Source organism: Contarinia nasturtii, unplaced genomic scaffold, assembly GCF_009176525.2.
Source record: "Contarinia nasturtii isolate CC-2019 unplaced genomic scaffold, AAFC_CNas_1.1 Cnas_scaffold_928, whole genome shotgun sequence".
Lineage (NCBI taxonomy): Eukaryota > Metazoa > Arthropoda > Insecta > Diptera > Cecidomyiidae > Contarinia > Contarinia nasturtii.
This window is the reverse complement of record NW_022198275.1, coordinates 2,487,268-2,504,547: the sequence shown is the minus strand read 5'-3', so window position 1 is coordinate 2,504,547 and position 17,280 is coordinate 2,487,268. Positions and strand designations below refer to the sequence as shown.

General features: G+C 34.0%; 1 protein-coding gene across 3 annotated transcripts in view; it reads right to left on the bottom strand.

Moving 5' to 3' along the window:
• Positions 1-797: 797 nt before the first annotated feature.
• Positions 798-17,280, bottom strand: part of LOC116343073 (furin-like protease 2) — a 210,287-nt gene continuing 193,804 nt past the window's right edge. For all 3 annotated transcript variants that reach the window (XM_031770962.1, XM_031770961.1, XM_031770960.1), the window contains 6 exons: positions 11,215-11,489; positions 6,376-6,652; positions 5,207-5,406; positions 3,968-4,249; positions 3,143-3,378; positions 798-2,176 (listed from right to left, as the gene is read on the bottom strand). In XM_031770962.1, coding sequence (XP_031626822.1) covers positions 1,922-2,176; positions 3,143-3,378; positions 3,968-4,249; positions 5,207-5,406; positions 6,376-6,652; positions 11,215-11,489 — 1,525 coding nt within the window. In that variant the 3' untranslated portion in view covers positions 798-1,921. The remainder of the gene's footprint in view (positions 2,177-3,142; positions 3,379-3,967; positions 4,250-5,206; positions 5,407-6,375; positions 6,653-11,214; positions 11,490-17,280) is intronic.

The window sequence follows — 17,280 nt, the reverse complement described above, 5'->3', positions numbered from 1 at the left end:
GATTTAATTAAAGTTGATTTGTGATTTACTTTCACATTTCCCAGCTGCTTTCACAAAAATGAATTTCTTTATAATAAATAGAATACTAATCTGATTAAAAAATTGAACAAAATGTTTTGATAAAGCCAATAGAATTTTCCATAAATGAGTATCAATAAAGGAGAATGCGTTTGTTATTCACAAAAAATGAGTTAGATGCGTCACTCACTCATGGTTATATTTAGCCTTGTCAACATGAACTAAAGTTTAGTTACTAAACAAATAACAATAAGAAAATTGAATTCCAGGTTTTGGAATTTAATAAAGTTCGAACTCAAAGTGACTTTATGACGAATTCAGATTCACAGCAAAAATAAAATATTTATCACGAATATATACAAAAAAAATATACCTACCATAGAGTTGCCACCATTTTCAGTGTTGAAAAGCTTTTAACAAAATTCAAAAACATATTTTTTGTGACGATTTTATTCAGTTGATGTTTTTATTTCAATTCAATTTTAATGCACATTATTATTTGTTTGTTCAAACATATTTTACAATTTTTTCATCATTCATTTTCAATTTGTTATATATGTAAATGTACAACAAAATCCGTAACTTTTCTGTCGGTAATTAGTAATTTGAGCATGAATAATGCGCTTTTCGTGTGCAATCGACCGTTCGTATCGAAAATTTCAATCATTTTTTTTATTCATTTATTTATATGTTTGTTTTGCTTAACTAATTTACACTAATCTGGTTTGTTCCGTGAGTTTTGTGATTTCATCAATTTACTTTTTCGGTATCTTATTCTCTTATGATTACAAACGATTTTAACCCTCGTATATATATATAAAACATCATGGCTTTACTTCATCTTCATAATCATTGTTTTTTTTCTTCATTTTTTTTTTTTCAATTATGTATATATCTAATGTAATATGTGTATATATTTTTGTGATTTTTTTTATCTCCTTCACTTTCATATATAAAATATTCTGGTTTGTTCATTCAGTTATTGATTTTAAATTCAATCAATTTTTAACATCAAATATTTCCATACATTACACTTATCATCGCCGTTAGATTTGTATAATAGCTGCATTTAGACGGCATTTTTCGTGTATTTTTAGTTTTGTGAAACATAAACAGTAAACTATTTTTTTGATCGAATATTAAAATTTGTTCGTCACTAAAAAGATTCATTCATTTCTTTCGCTCTCTTGCGATCGCTCGCAGAAGAAAATAAAAAACACAAACAAAACAATAAAATAAACTTTACGAATATATATAATTAACATTCGCATTTCATACATTTGTTGTATCAAAATTTTCCTAATTTTATAGTCAATTCATGGTGTATGTTAAGACGTCAGACGTTAAAACGGTAAATTTTAAAATGAAATCGGGTGTCGATTTCAAAATCAACGAAACATTCCATGTAGATTTTGCTGTTTAACCGTCTGGCATTTTACCATTTCACACAACACAAATTTATATTAAAAATTTAATAAGAGAATTTTAAACTAAAATTAGAATCTAAAAGATCTGCGGTCTTTTGTATCTGTACTGAATTTGAGTCTTAATTTATCTCACTTATCAACAGATTGAAATCGAAAAAAAAAAATAGTTGATTAAAATGCATCTGAAGGTTTGTTAAAAGGACAGAGGATTGGGATTGGTAAAAAAAAGAAACAAACCAGCTTTAGGCTAACACAGAGAAAAAGTATTTAGTTTTAGTTGGTTAATTCTTTTTTTTTCTTTGAACGTTTAAGTATTTAAGGAGTAGTTACATATATGGTAAGTTTTCTTCTGCTTCTTCTTTCGAGCAATCTCGGCAAAAATTCCAGAATTAATGTGAATATGTACAAATAGATCGGAAAGCTAAAATAAGCTTTCATTCATTCAATGTGTGTGTGTGGTTTTCCAATTTCGATTCCTATGTATTTGTATGGAATGGTATCCGTTCGGTTTTCGATTCGTTGATATTGATACTGGTTGTATCGTCTTCCCTGTCATCGTCGTCAGTCACTTCATCACTGTACGATAGCATTGGTTGGCTCAAATTTTCTTCGGCTGATACGATAAGCGTGTTGGTTGTTCGGTGCGTTCGATGACTTTGTGCATTCAGTGGTGTATCCATTGACAATTTGTTATATCTAACATTGGTGTGGGTTCGATTTTTCGTGTTTTTCTAGAGTTTTAATAATAGAAATGGAGATCGAAAAAAGAAATTGATTCAAATATTTATATTTGCCGAATGAAAAAAAACATTCCGTTTAGTTTTGTGTTGTTGTAAAAAAGTTCGAGAAAAGGACAAGAAAACAGCAACTTTAAAATCACAACATTAAGGATATGAAGTATTTTTAAAAGAGAGCATGACTCAAAATTTCCGGCGTTTAAAGTTAGTATGTACAAACGTTTAACGATACAAAAGCTAAATGGTATACACTTTACAGCAAAAAGTGATGGTAAAAACCGAGAAAAAGAACTAATCGCTGCAAGTTAAAAGAAGTGAAGAACACTTTTGCCAGTTCTTTTTGTCACTATCAAATATACTGTCGCTCGGTGTTTTTTTCGCTCTCTTTCTCTCTTAGTTATGAGTTTTAGCTATTTTTGTGATTGTTCAAGGACATATTAAACGGCAAGTGGTTTGGTAGTTTTTCTTGTTTCGCCTTTGGATTATTTACAGCTTTTGTCGTTCGCTGCAATCGCATTTTATGACGCTCTTTAATTTCCCTTCTGTTTTCTGAAGCAGAGCAAGTGGGTAAAATGCAGCTTGAGGGTATAACAACTTTTCACAATATTAAAAGCTTCAACGACTTGTTACGATTGTCGTTTTCAACAGCACGAAAGTGAGTTGTTTTAGTTCACATAAATGTTACCAATTGTTTGGATTGCGAACACAATTTTCAACTCAATTGTTCTACGTTTTACCTACATCATATAATCGAAGAACATTGTAAAATGAACGAAAGACACTCTGGTTCACTCTGTACATCGTCAAAATGCTGATGAATCGATCACAATAAAAAAAAACGCGTGAGAGCGATTGAGTGATGCAATTCGCTTTGTCAATGGCACAGAAAATAAAAAGAGAATAAAACCAACAACAACAAAACATGTTTTTTTCTTCTTCAAAAATGAAGATTATACGAACCTGTAATACAACAACGACTATGGCGAATACTGAAATGATCAATATACATGCTGCGAGAGCAATTGCTGTAATTGCTGTTGTTGCTGGTGTAATGTGACCAAATCCATTGTTTCCATTTCCATCGTTGTTCAGTTTTCCGCTAATTCCGAACATACTGTCGTCGCTGAATTGTTGCTCCTCAATACCGTTGGCAATGCGACGCTTACCCGCCATGATTTTACCATTTATGCATCCACCTGACAAAATAATTGGCAACGGGAACAAAAACAACCAAAAATGAGTTAAATGCAAAGGCAGAGTCGAAAGTTAGAGATAGTGAGAGTGAAATAAAAAAGAAGGAAAGAAATTGGAATGAGTCAGCAACGAAACGGCAAATTGCATGTAAATTACATTGGATATAGAACAATGCATTCACAGTACACCGTGCTCGCACAGCAAGAGATAGAGACACACAATGAAATGAAATTGCATTCAAGTCGCCTATTATCATGATATAACACAATTTATTTTTGCATATAAATTAATTAATTACACGAAGGCGACTCGAACGACATACCATACATTAAAGCGTTATTATTCCACTGTGCGATAGCATCAGCCACTCGACAGTCGACACACACACACTCACACAAACACACCAAAAAAGGAAGCACCATTTCGCACTTTCATTTCCATTTTTCTTCATTCGATTCATTACAACGACAAACACAAAGGCAAAATAATTAAATTTCATGGTAATTTTATGTGTGTGCTTGTGTGTTTTCCAACTGCTTCTTCGTCATACAATTTGTTTGCGAAAAGTAAATGAGGTGTGTTGTATCATACCTGTATCCTTGTCACAATGACAACAAGACTGATCGTCGGGCATAGCACCACCGGTTGGACAACAAGGCACACATTGATTATTCAGTCGATCTAAATGCAATGGAAATGCACATGCAACGCAAGAATATTGACCAGGACCACTGCATGATCGGCACGATTCATGGCACGTTTTACATGTTTGAGTCATTGGATCGTAGAATTGTGAACCCAAGCACTCCATACATAAACCACCATCAAGCATATAATGGGCAGGACATGAAGTGCAGGAAAGTGGACCAGCGCCTGAAATTCAAACAAATTTAATAAATATTTATGAAAATATATTGTCTAGCATTCTGCAGAAAATGTCACTTATTTATTTAATAAGAAGTTCAGACGAAGAAAATGGTAAATGGACGAACTTAATTCAAAATTACGAAAATAAAGTCGCTCCCGTACTTCAAAAACATTTTTTAGTTTTCTTTAAATTAAGCAATTTTCTCGACAACTCATCAAGCGTGATGACGAAAAGAAATGCTCTCTGATTACAGTTAAACAAAGTCATCTCATTTTGTTAACAAAATAATGTATACAAAAAGATACTTCGCTTACTCGCGCTGACGAATAGTAGTGCTCTCAAAGAAAATATCGGGGAAGCATTCTCAATGAGTGAGGGGGGCGCAAAAAACTCTCGAGTTTGAATAAAGAAATGAAAGGTAATTTTCAGCAAGGTAATGCATTTTTGCAAGTTGCGTTTAATACTAAATGAGTCGCTATCCATTTGTTCTCTCTCTCTTTCTTAATTTTGCGATACTTTAGTAAATTAATTTGTCTGTCAACTGAAACGCTTACTATGTCTAATTATTCTCAAAAGTCAAATTAATTTGCTAATTTACAAAAGCAAGCGTTCAATTGCTGAAACTTAAGAAAAAAAACAACGAAACGAAACCATTGCACATGAATTTGCTATATTCACTTTATCTTTTTAAGAAGTGGTGTTTTTTTCTGTTTGTAATATAAAAGTTATTTTTTCATTTTACGACTGCCAAGAGGGACATTACCGATGCAAAACACACCATTTGCCAGGTGGCAAAAAATACATTGAAATGAAACTATAAAAATGTTGAGGCAGAAAGCAAGACAATGGACGACGTTCGAATTGTTCGCCAAACTGTATAGTATACAGAATGAACAAGCGCATAGAGTAAAAGGTGAATTACTTAAAAAGTGTGCCTTGGAGAGACATTTTTGGGAATTTACCTGAACACGTTTTACAATAATGATGACACTTTTGGCAACCAAATTCCGATTTAAAGAAACCCTCTGGACATTCCGGATGACATTCACCGCTGGCTAATTGCCAATCTTTTGGACAGGTCACACACTGATCGCGTCTCGGTCCACTGCATGTTGCACAACTCAAGTAACATTTTGAGCATGTTCCACGATCACTGTAGTACCTATGGATTTTAAATGGCACAAGCATTACGATATCCGTCCGATGATGGTAAATTTGTGCGATAGAAAATAGAAATGAAAAAAAAAATACGTTAATTTATATTCGGTTGGAATTTTTTTTATTCTATATTGTGTGAAACGGGATGAAGTAATCAAATGTATGCATGAACACACTTTGTCCGTAGAATGGAGAGAGAATGATAGAGAGAGAGAGAGAGAGAGAGAGAGATTCGACGAGCACAACTCAAACACATGCTGAACCAAACGATGACCTAAATGCCAAACGTAGAACGCCATTTGAAAAGATATTCTCATTTGGATGACACGTACACCAGAACGTTCACTTTAAACAAATGCAAACCACGCACAAATACTTGACCAACACTTGGCAAATGTGTCACATTCTCACATTGAACACCATATTTTATGGAATGCAAGAGAAAGCTCACCATCACTTTGCGCTCTATGCTTTCTTCATACGCCATTGTGAATGAAGTGTGTGCGGATTCCTGGATGTACACCAAGTGCTCAAACTTAAAATAAATAGAAAGGATTTTTTTTGCGTAAGCCATAGCATCTCCGGTATTGAGTGTGGCCGGTTGGAGTTGAAAATGTGTCACTCGACGTTATGTTGGCTTATTTGTTTTATTGCTTCGTATGAGTTGCTTGTTTTGTGGGGTGGCGGTCAGGCGTTTGCATTTTTCGTAGTATGTGACAGCGATTCTCTTCCTCTCTCTCTGCGTGTCTCTTTTTCTCCCTCATTCGTTCACCTTAAAGCAGAGCACACGACTCAAAAGTGCATGACTGGGATTGAGTGTATTGTGCGTGTGTGTATTTGTGTGTACGAATACAAAATACTCATCAGCACAGTGTGTACAGGCATATAATATTTGAAATTCCATTGCTAAGCCAAAGTCAAAGCCATACGACTTTCAACATCAAATGCAATATAGTTTAATTACATAACTTACCCTTGAGCGCACGTTGTACGACATTCTCCGCTTTGTAATTGCAATCCTTTTGCACAGGCCGTACAGTTCATTCGTGATACACATTGGGTGCAAGTGTGTAAGCATTTTGCACAAACACCAGCTTCCATATAGTAGCCATCATCACAGGTACTTACACATTTATTATTTTTACGAAGCAAAGGCGATGCACATGTTAAGCAATCGTTTTCGGTTGGTCCGTCGCACGTTTCGCATGTCGAATGACAGGCATGACAATGTCCATTATCATAATATTCGGCTGTTGTATTTTGAAAAAAAAAACGGAAACGAGAAAGAAAATAAAGAGGTTGGCGATGAAATTACGAAAAGGAATCTGATGAGCTTGAGCTCACATTCGAAATATATAAACATGAATACAATGTCCTATTACAATTACTGCTTGAACTTTCACATTCGCATACGGATAAAATCATACAGAGTTAAAGTGCATGTTGCCGTGAGAGTTGAATTTCCGGAAGTTGTGGTCAAGCATTATCATAAGATACTCTTCATTTAATCGGTCCACTGTTCATGGCATTTGAATGACCAAAGTAGAATGACATTCGAGTTTTAAAGGGGCTCTCATTTTGTGCACGATCCATATACCGACATCCGTGCATCATTTAACAATAGTCGAAAATCGTACGTTTCCATCCAGGGCAATCAATTTTGTGGTGTTTTTCCAGCAATAAGCTTAAAATCTTCCAAGTCCGGTTCAATTGTGCTCACATAAACTATGTTCATCTTCTTTGCCTCACTTTAAACGACACACACTCTGTGATTTTCTCATTTGTTCTTTCCATATCATCTGACTTTTACTAGCAACGTTTATATGCTTTCAACGCACCACAACCAATGTTCTCAAAATTTTATCGTTATCAAAACACTTTTAATCAACAGACAATCGAACCCTTCAAACCATTCCCCATTATTCCCTTACGAAACATCATTTTGTATGTACGTTTACACGTTTCAAATTATGTATACAAAATCCAAAGTTTCATATGTGGACATTTGGTTTTGACCATTACTTAAAATGTCATTTCCGCTTGGAATATGTTTCAGATTGTTTTAAGCAGATATTAAATTGGGCTGAACGAACTTCAGTCAATAAATTTAAGCAAAAGCCGAAAAATGACTTTTGTTATTTGCCAAACACCACCAAGACGTTTTGATGTTTGTTGAATCTGTTACAAACATGATGGTTTCCATTAAGTAATCGTCGGAACAAAAGCAGAGACTCAATTTAATTCTTTGTAATTAAAATAAGTATATAATAAAAAAGCATAAAAATATCCAACCGAAATTTTGAAGAAAATAAGTTATAATAAATGCTCGGTTGCTCAGGTTATTATATCTGGATTCAATGTAAATCATAATTGAGTTCTATACCATTTGAAATTCACCGTAATAATTATACGAGATATAAATCGAAATGGTAAGACAGACTGACGATGGCAACGGCGGTGACGGTGTCGGCTGCTCTGAATATAAATTGCATTCGAGAACATTTCAAACAAAAGATCTGTACCTTTTCTTTTTACTCATTCAATTATGGTGTTTAACAGCTTTCTTAAAATTATGTCGTATTTTTATATTTGCTTGCAATTGTTCTTGTTATTTTTTTTGTGTCGCTATCATTTTATAAAGTGGATGCTTATTTATAATCGCATTTTTGTGTAAGTCCAACATGGCCATCGTGTGCCAGCACTAATTTTCTGTCTCATTTAATGACATGCTTTAATGATTTTTACATTGTATGATAATGCTTATATAAAACAAATTAAACAACCGAATTTTTGACGAAATTCGCATCTAAATTTGTCTCCCCCACTTTATCTTACGGTGTACTGTCATAAACTTATTTCTTTATCATCGGACGTATTTCGGCGAAATTTTACATTACCAATATTGCCTGAGACTAAAGCGTTTATGCGATTTCAAACGAATACAAAATAATCTGAATGAAGTCATAAAAAAATTGCGCTACTAAATTAGAAAAATAAAGTGAACGTGATATGCGAGGTAATGCACGTTTGAGGCGTAATTCCATGTTACGCATATTGCTGTTTTTCTTTTCATAAATTCGGTTTTATGGGGACAGGTGATGTTATATGTTCTTTTGCTCTGTCTTTCGCTTTGAATAATGAAATTGAGCGGCATTGATCCCTGTGGGAATAAGCAAATTTGATCAACTGTCAAATATTCCGTTTGAATTATCTAGCTGACACAAATCCAAAATGATTCGCGCACAGTAGTTGGTCGACATACTGATTATTATTTATAGTAAAAAGAAAACGGATGAATGCACAGCACCAGCAGCTACAGTTGTGGCGGCGGCGGCGGCAATGGTTGTTCAACATTTTTGAGAAGTCGAAATTATGTCAGTTTTGGATTTTTTTTTGCCCAAGGTCTTGGCAGAGATTTAGTGGTATGCTGTGAAAGCGAAATGGTTGAAATAATGAAAAAAATTGACGCTTTTTGAGAACGAACTTTGCTCTCTGTACATAATGATGCGATATGTAGTTTATGAAACGCTATACAAACATAAAGGGATTTTCATCGGATGACAAATAAAAAGCGTTGAATGTTTTTTGCGTTTTTAGCTCAGTGATGTGCATGCTTTAGTGATGGCCCGATGTGAGGAGGAAGAAAAATGAGAGATCGAGATAAATATGTGGATGTAATTTGCTACGCTGCATGTGATATGTGTGTGTGTATGTACGAAAAAAAATAAAAGCAAATAAAGTGCTCAGTAGCGCATTTGTGAACGATGAAAGAACAAAGACGACAGCTGATAAAGAAGAAAATCCAATTTAGTTCGAATATAAAATGTTGAAAATATCCGCACGTCGTACATAAAAAATAAACACATATATATTCGCGTGAGCGCCCGTTTACATACATAGATTCATTCGACTTTCATTCTTTTCGCTCTTTCAAGTTCTTAGCGTAATTCAGTATACACTATCGTGTCATGTTCTTGAATAGCGTTAGTTTCTGCATACTTTATGTGTTGGGTTGTGTTTATTGTGATCTTGTTAATATCAAATTCATCCGTTATTCAACCAAGATCAACGAAAAATATTCGCTTTTTCCCTTTTTTGACACATAGATTTCTAGCATATCCAAGAGTTAAACACGTATGTTGGAAAGTTGAAGTTTTTGGGGTGAATTTAACATGTGAATCGTTTTATACTGATGAGCATCGCTGGCGTTAATTTCTTCGAATTCCAGATTCAGCTGTGTGGTTTTTTTCATCGTTATTTTCTTGTGCTCCCCATTACTTTCAACAGTTTAATATAAAAAGAGCAAAACAATGGGATCCGAATACAAAAAAACACGAGTTAATTCACATGACGCGATTATATTATAGTATTAGTCGAATGTAATGGAAAATCGCATCCAGCGAACACTATCCAATATGCGAGAGTCGTTGAAAACGAAAAAAAGCTATTGATATTCTCAACAAATGGCCATAAAATAGACTGAATGAACAAACATAATGAGTAAACAACACGCGTACAAACGCTATGAGTAGTTGTATACTTAATGCTATGTGTAGCGCCTGTCGAAATGGCTTGAATCGCATCACATTTACTCTTGCCTTGATGCTCTCCAATACATGAGAATTTGGCGCGCTACTATTTTCACACACAAGCTCAAAAGCCAATTTCTTTGCATTCACTTCTTCGGGTCTCTTTTCCCTCCCATTGGGTGTCTGTGTATCGCTTTTCGTAAACGTGTACTTTTTGCTTTCATTTTTATTACATCATTACATATTTTGATATAAACACAATCTACACTTTATGTAATATAGAATAATAAACGATGTGAGTTGGTTGTTTTTCCTCTTTCACTGTACTTCGTTCGATTTTCCTTCTTCGTTCGGCTTTGTTGAGGGGAGGATAAATGGTGTTCGGTTCGTTTGTTTTATGCACATGTGATATTTGGTTTTATTGTACCAAAAATGATTTTAGTATGTGCATAAGCCGTTCACCATTGTACATGTCATATATTCTATATATGATCCGTATAAAATACGTTATTTTGCCCAATGACTCTAGGGCTTAATCTCTCATATTATCTTATTTGCAATTTTTTTCTTTTCTTCTTCGTTTTTCTTTTCGTCTTTTTTTCTCGTTGATTCTTTTTTTGTTGTTGCTCCAGTACCATTTTCCACTTAGATAGAGTGTGTGTGTGTGTGTGTGTGTGTGAGTGTTAGAGCTGTCGGGATATGTGAAAATGAAAACATGCGATTTAACTTGGCATAACGCAAAGAAAATCAGCAATGCTGGAAAATGCGATTTGAAAAGAAAACGAAAAGTAAATCGAATGATGTGGAGAAAATGGATGGCAATCGTTTCACAGATTTCACATGGTCAGTGGCTGTTGAAAGCAGAAATCACAGTTAAATGAAAATAAAATAAAATAAAAGTTTAGGCATGCGGGGAGCAGAAAATGACGCTTTTGAAAATGGAATGTGTCGCATAGTAATCGAAAACACATCGAACTGAAACGAAACGCTTTGAAATGGTACTCGGTTACACGCGCTCCTAGCAACTTCACATCGTTTCGAATGAGTTTTATAATCAAATGCATTGAAAATGTCAACTGGTTTATACGATTATTATGTTTTGTAAGCATCCGGCAGCTTGATTGGTGATAAAACAACCCCCTCTCTTCTGTAATCATCACTGAACACTAAAAACGTTCCGTGATTATTTCAAAAACGAATGGATATTTTCAAGCAGCAGTGGCAGCAATAAACACAAGTGGAATATTCGTTCACCGTTGTTGCTTGGCCATATAAGTACTTACATTCATCACAATTATCACTTCCGTTAAGAATGCAACGATTCTTTTTATTTTTGATCCAATTTTCTTTGCATGTCAAGCAGAATCCGTTATTGGTGCAGGTTTCGCATCCGGTTGTACATTGCATACATTCTTGACGCTTTTTATCACCATAATAACCCGTTGGGCAGTTATTCAAGCATTTCCCTTCAAAAGCAAAACGTCCGGTACGACATGTTATGCACTGCGTTTCCGATGAACCATTACACGTCATACACGATGAATGACACGATGCACAACTACAGAGAAGAAAAAGAGGTGAAACAAATGAAATCGAATTGGTTAGAAATAAATTAAATTGTGGTCTTTTTTTATTTTATAATACATGAAAATGTCCTGTGAATATGCCTGTGCTTCGATTCTTGAATACCAAACGAAACAAGACCGACGTATATGTGTGAGGGAGACAACGTTTCATTGTCTCGAAATCATTTCTCTTTTCCAGTAGATAAATATATTGTCACATTCGATACAGGTATAAGTCAGAAACAATAATTGATTTCTAGTGGCTTGTCGGTGTTGGATTATTTTTTGTTTCGCTGAGAGTGGCCATCATTTATGCACCCAAGTTGACTTGATATCCGGCACCAAAAATGGCATTGCATTTGAAAATATTTCTATAGTGATAAAAAATGAGACCGTAACAACAATTAATTGGTGTCCGAAACCGAAACAGACGTATTTTATGCATGGCAGACAATAGTTTATTGTTGTTTGTCTGTTTAATTGGTTTATTTCGTACATTTATTTATTCATTTCGACCATAAAAGTAAAACGCCACTGACAACGCCACACATTCACAGCAAAAACTATCAAGTAAAAAAGGCGCGTCCAATAAAATGTAATCCATTGCATTTCCGATTTGGTTGACGTGGTATCGATATGGATGTATGCCAATGGCAGAGAAAAAATGCAATTAAATTGTAATTTAAATGCCGGCATCCATTGAAAAAGTAGTTACACAATGTCATATTGTCAATATTACATACACTATATATATGAACTTATTTTTGATCTTTCAGTTTTACGTTAAATGGACTATGCCATTCATTTACGTCTATCTCGCTGTAAATTGGTTGAAAGATCGAGTGTAAAAATAATTTGGGCATTTTTTTGTTTTGTAATTGTATTTTTCAGTAACGTATGATTTGACTCAGGCACATCTACCCAAAAATATATTTTTACATTTGATTCTAATTGGGTTATCAACATTTCTCTTAAATGAGCTTACTATGTGGTATGCTTTGCACAATGAACCGTGTAATATTTATTAATTAGCAGTTTCTTTGAGCATTATATCTTTTTGTTTTTCAGGAAATCTTTTAAAATTAAAGATTTTTTCAATTCGAAAGTTTTGTCTCCATTAAGGTTCTGTAGAACGAATCCATCGTGGATGCCATTGAATTCACTACCGCAAAGCATTATATAACAAATAATAAAAGTGAAGTCATCGGCGTTGTCTGATTTGACGTTATTTAAAATGAGTCAATTTTTATAGTAATGCAAAATGGATTTTGATTGAAAAACACATTCCTGCGGTTTCAAAGTCCATCATTTACATATACACATCAATCGTAATGAAAAACACGTCAAACATAAAACAGAAAATGAAACGTTCAAATAAATCGAAAATTATATGGTAAGCCAAAGTCATTCATTAAATATCAAATATAATATCTCTTTTATGGAAACCTGAACCAACGGTCAATAAAACCAATTTTGAAAAATTGTAATTTTCCCATTTTCACTAACTATTAAACCAGACGGTCCAACCACATAATTTTTATTGAAAAATTATCTGCAATGAGTTTTAAATTTCATTTGGTCAGCATTGTGTCAATAATGTAAAAAAGGCAGTAGAATGGCAGTAGCGGTGTAATTTACATTTGGTATGGCTCTTTTTGTCCCTTGCCCATTTTCGTTGGAAAATGTGGATGCCATCAAAAGAGAGCTGACCATTGGAATGTGTATTGGTTTGATTTGGTTATATAATAATGTCGGACCGATATTTTTTTCGCTAACCACATCAAAGTTGGACTTTAATAAAGTCGTTTGATCAACCGCCAATACATACAGTGTGCGATTTTTTTGTGTAGATTTTGGCTAATTGTGAACAAATATTATAGAATTGATTGGTTGAATTGTGGGAGATTAACGTGTAGAAGCAAATAACAAAAATCTAACTTTAATTTAATGGAGCTAGTGCAGCTGCATAGTTTTTATCGCTGAATATTTGATGTTGTCAAACGAAATTTTTTTCGGATTGAATTGAATATTCATTGTTAATGGATACTTTGAATCGGTTTATTTGTTGAATTTCACAAGTTTCCCGAAACCGAAAATTGAAAGGCCTTGCAAAATTACTTTTTTCAAAGTTGAGATAAATTTTAATGATTTTAATGGATCGAATGTGGAAATTCAATTAGTTTTATACAAAAAAAAATCATTCAGATTGTTAAAATTATTTGAATTTGCCAACTGGTTCGATTGTACATGATAACTTTCGGTTTACATGTGAAATAAATAGGGGTAAAATAATTGATACAATACAAAAATGTTGAAGAATTGTAGAGCAATTTGATGCGTTTCATTAAATGAAAATGTGTTGAAATCAAACCAAATGCTTTTCTCTTTATAATTAATGATCCTATAAATAATCCCGTCGAAATGATGATGAGGATTGAATAGGGATTCAAACGGGACAAGCATTACGAACAAGATTAGGCGATTACATTTATATGATGCAATCAAATGACATTTCACGACAATTTCAATTACACCGAAGAAAAGTTGAAATCATCAATTCCGGGGTTGTTTGTGCATTTTTTCGATTATTTATATTTATCGATGACAGGTAAACGTATAAAGGTTCTCACATAAGAACTCGAAATCGATGTGAATTTGACGGTAATGATGACATTCGATGAGAGCCAAAAAACGATTCGTTTCGAATACAAGCATGATATATGAATGGAAGGAAATATCGTAATCTACTTGAGATACCAAAAGCACTGCACACAGACACCGGAATTGGTTCGCACGAAAACCAGATGAACGAGACACCGAAAGTCTTACCGTAGAGTCAAAATCATGCCGCAATACAGCTTTCGATTTTATAGTTTACGATCGAACTGGATGCTGGATGCAGGTAGGGTGTGCTGTCTATAAATTGAATTCGACATTGATTGAAGTGGTCGTTGTAAGCATATTCCATATAGACAAATACAAATGCCTCAAGCATATTTGCTGTACTCTGTGGTTAAACGATAAATCCACACACACTCGAGCGAACGGAGTGCGGCCAACAATTGAGCACACAAATTCAGGTAGGACATTGTATTCGTTTAAATTTAAACGATTCAATTAATCTTATCGGGTTGAGTTTTTGAGGCGGGGGCGCAATGCTTTTATTTTATGTGGCTTTCAAAACGGTATGGCTTTACATCAATTTTTCATTGATGGTTAGCCAGAGTGTAAACCTTGTACCGATTTGGGATTAGTGTATCTATTTACGAGAGAGAGGGAAAGAGTGGAAGAGAGAAGGACTGAACCAAGTAGCGAATACTACATGGAACAGAAGAGTACCTCTCTCGTTAACGATTTTATTAAGTGAAATTGATGTCGAAATCATTATTACTAGTGTTTGCATTCTTTTCAACAACCCTTTCGAACGTATAACACCATCCAGTCTATGTAACAAGCGTAATTATATAAGTATGTAAATTTAATTAAGTTTCGTTATTTTCTGCTGGGAAAATGCGAGTTTTGCGAATGGATAAACTTAATTTTTACATTCTCTCGAATCGAAGTTAGATTAAATATTCTGATTAAAATATATCTTGTGCTCCAGTTTTCGGTGTGCTCATTCGCTCAATTGAGTTGCAGCTCGGAGTTGCTCAATTGCAACTTCAAACTAATTTCTCATTCTGTGCCGATTTTCTTGTGAAATTGTTGGATCAAATAGAAACGAGACAACTTATAACAAACACATGCACACAGACAGCATTGAATCGGTTTCAACGATGGCGACGACATTGTCGAAAATGTAATATTGTAACATACGAAAAAGTTTAATTTTAATAGAACAGCAAAAACTTTCGTCATATATTTTAATAATGCCCAATTCCAATACGAACTACCACACCATAACACCATAAAGAATGTAACGGAAGAGATAGAACTTCAACTCTATTGTATGAAGACAATGTTATTTTAAAGTTTTCCTTTAATTTTTTAACCCATTTTCTGACTTTTAAATCCTTAGACTTTGCAATATTCAGTGCTTGTGTAAGAATTCTATCTAAATCTATACACGCAACCATTGCAGAAAATAGTTATTTTAATTCTTAACATTACTGAATTCAATACGATTTTCTGCGAAATAATGAATTATTGGAACTTTTTCAGTGAATTTCTCAAGTCAACAAACTAAAAGCCTTTTTTTAACTTCACCCAAACTTTTCATCACTTTGCCAAAGTATACTCGATTTACGCCATTTGAAATTAGTCACAACAATTAAATGCACTTGAAAAGAGTTTTTTTTTTTTTAATTTGAAATGCGCTAATTTTATTTGATCCAGTATGCATGGTGTTTGTTTGTGCAAATTGCATTGGGAATCATTGTTGGAATTTCATTGGACATTCAACACAAGTTTGGAAGCAGAAAGAGAGATAATTACGGAAAACAAACCAAACCGAATGTCCTTTATCAGATGTTTATCTACAAATGGACAGTTAAATACGTTCATTTTGTGAAAGTTCATCTGTTAATGGGAATGGATCGGTTGTTCGAGTGTTCTCGTAGGACCAAATGCATAAAGCATGCGTTTGCGTGTTTGTTCGAGTAAACGGCCTTTAAAAAATTAACAACACGAAACCAAATCCAATTAAATGGCAACAAAAAGATGGAGAGAGAGAGAGAGAGAAAGAGGAAGAAAGAGAGAGAAATTCATGAGGTTCAAGCAATAGCTGTATATTTGGTGAACGTATATTGTCCACAGTGGATGTTGTTGTGTGAGCTCATACTAGTATGTTCATGTATTAAAAACGAGATTCAATTTGATGAGTAGTTTTTGAAGAAATCTCAAATAAAATATTGTTCATGTAACAAGCCAAAGAAAATTGGATCTGAATCATTGGCGAAACAGCCAAATAGTTCCAAATGCAAATGACGAAAATGTATTCAATTTTTTTTTTTCGCCGTTCATGTTCATTTCATCGAATGATTGACACAAAAATGAGAAAAGTGTATTTACTAACAGTATGAGTTCATTTCCATTGCACATAAATTCGTTTAAATCATCTGGGATTCGTTCTGTTGGCACAGTTCAATATCGAATGTTCCGACAAAATGCGACCGCTTCGCGTCACAACGACAACATTGACAACCGTCAAATCGATAAAATCTAAATGAAGATAAATTTATTGCAGTGCATTTTCATGAGCCATTCGACTACATGAAAAATGAAATGTACAATGCACAACAATAAGATAAAGAGATTGTGATGTGCAGTATGCACGCAACATGGAATATATGTGTATTATGTCAGATAAATGTAAATATCCGTTGTTTACCTCATTATACACATTTGCATACAAACAACAGAACTAGCAATAAGTAAGAAATTTATATTCAAATTCGTTTTATGAGTTGATCGTTGTTGCCACAGTGAGGCAGAGACGCAGAGATGTGGAAGACCATTCATTGCAAAATCCACTCAATGCGCTCGGTCGCAATCATTTCATCGCATTGTGTTCAAAGACAATCTTATGGAATAAAACGAAATTGTTAAAAACAAACATACACACACACGCTCAAGGAAAATGCATCATAAATGCACTGACGTAAATCATTAAACGAGCTTAAAGGAAATTGTTTCGCAAGTGAAATAAACGAAATTTCGTATATATCTGGCTGAAACACATATTCCAATTCAATCTGAATTTTCAATGAGATTTTGTAGATCGCGCACAATCTATATGCGCACAATTTCTTAACCAATTCCACATATTTCCATTTCGATGAAGCA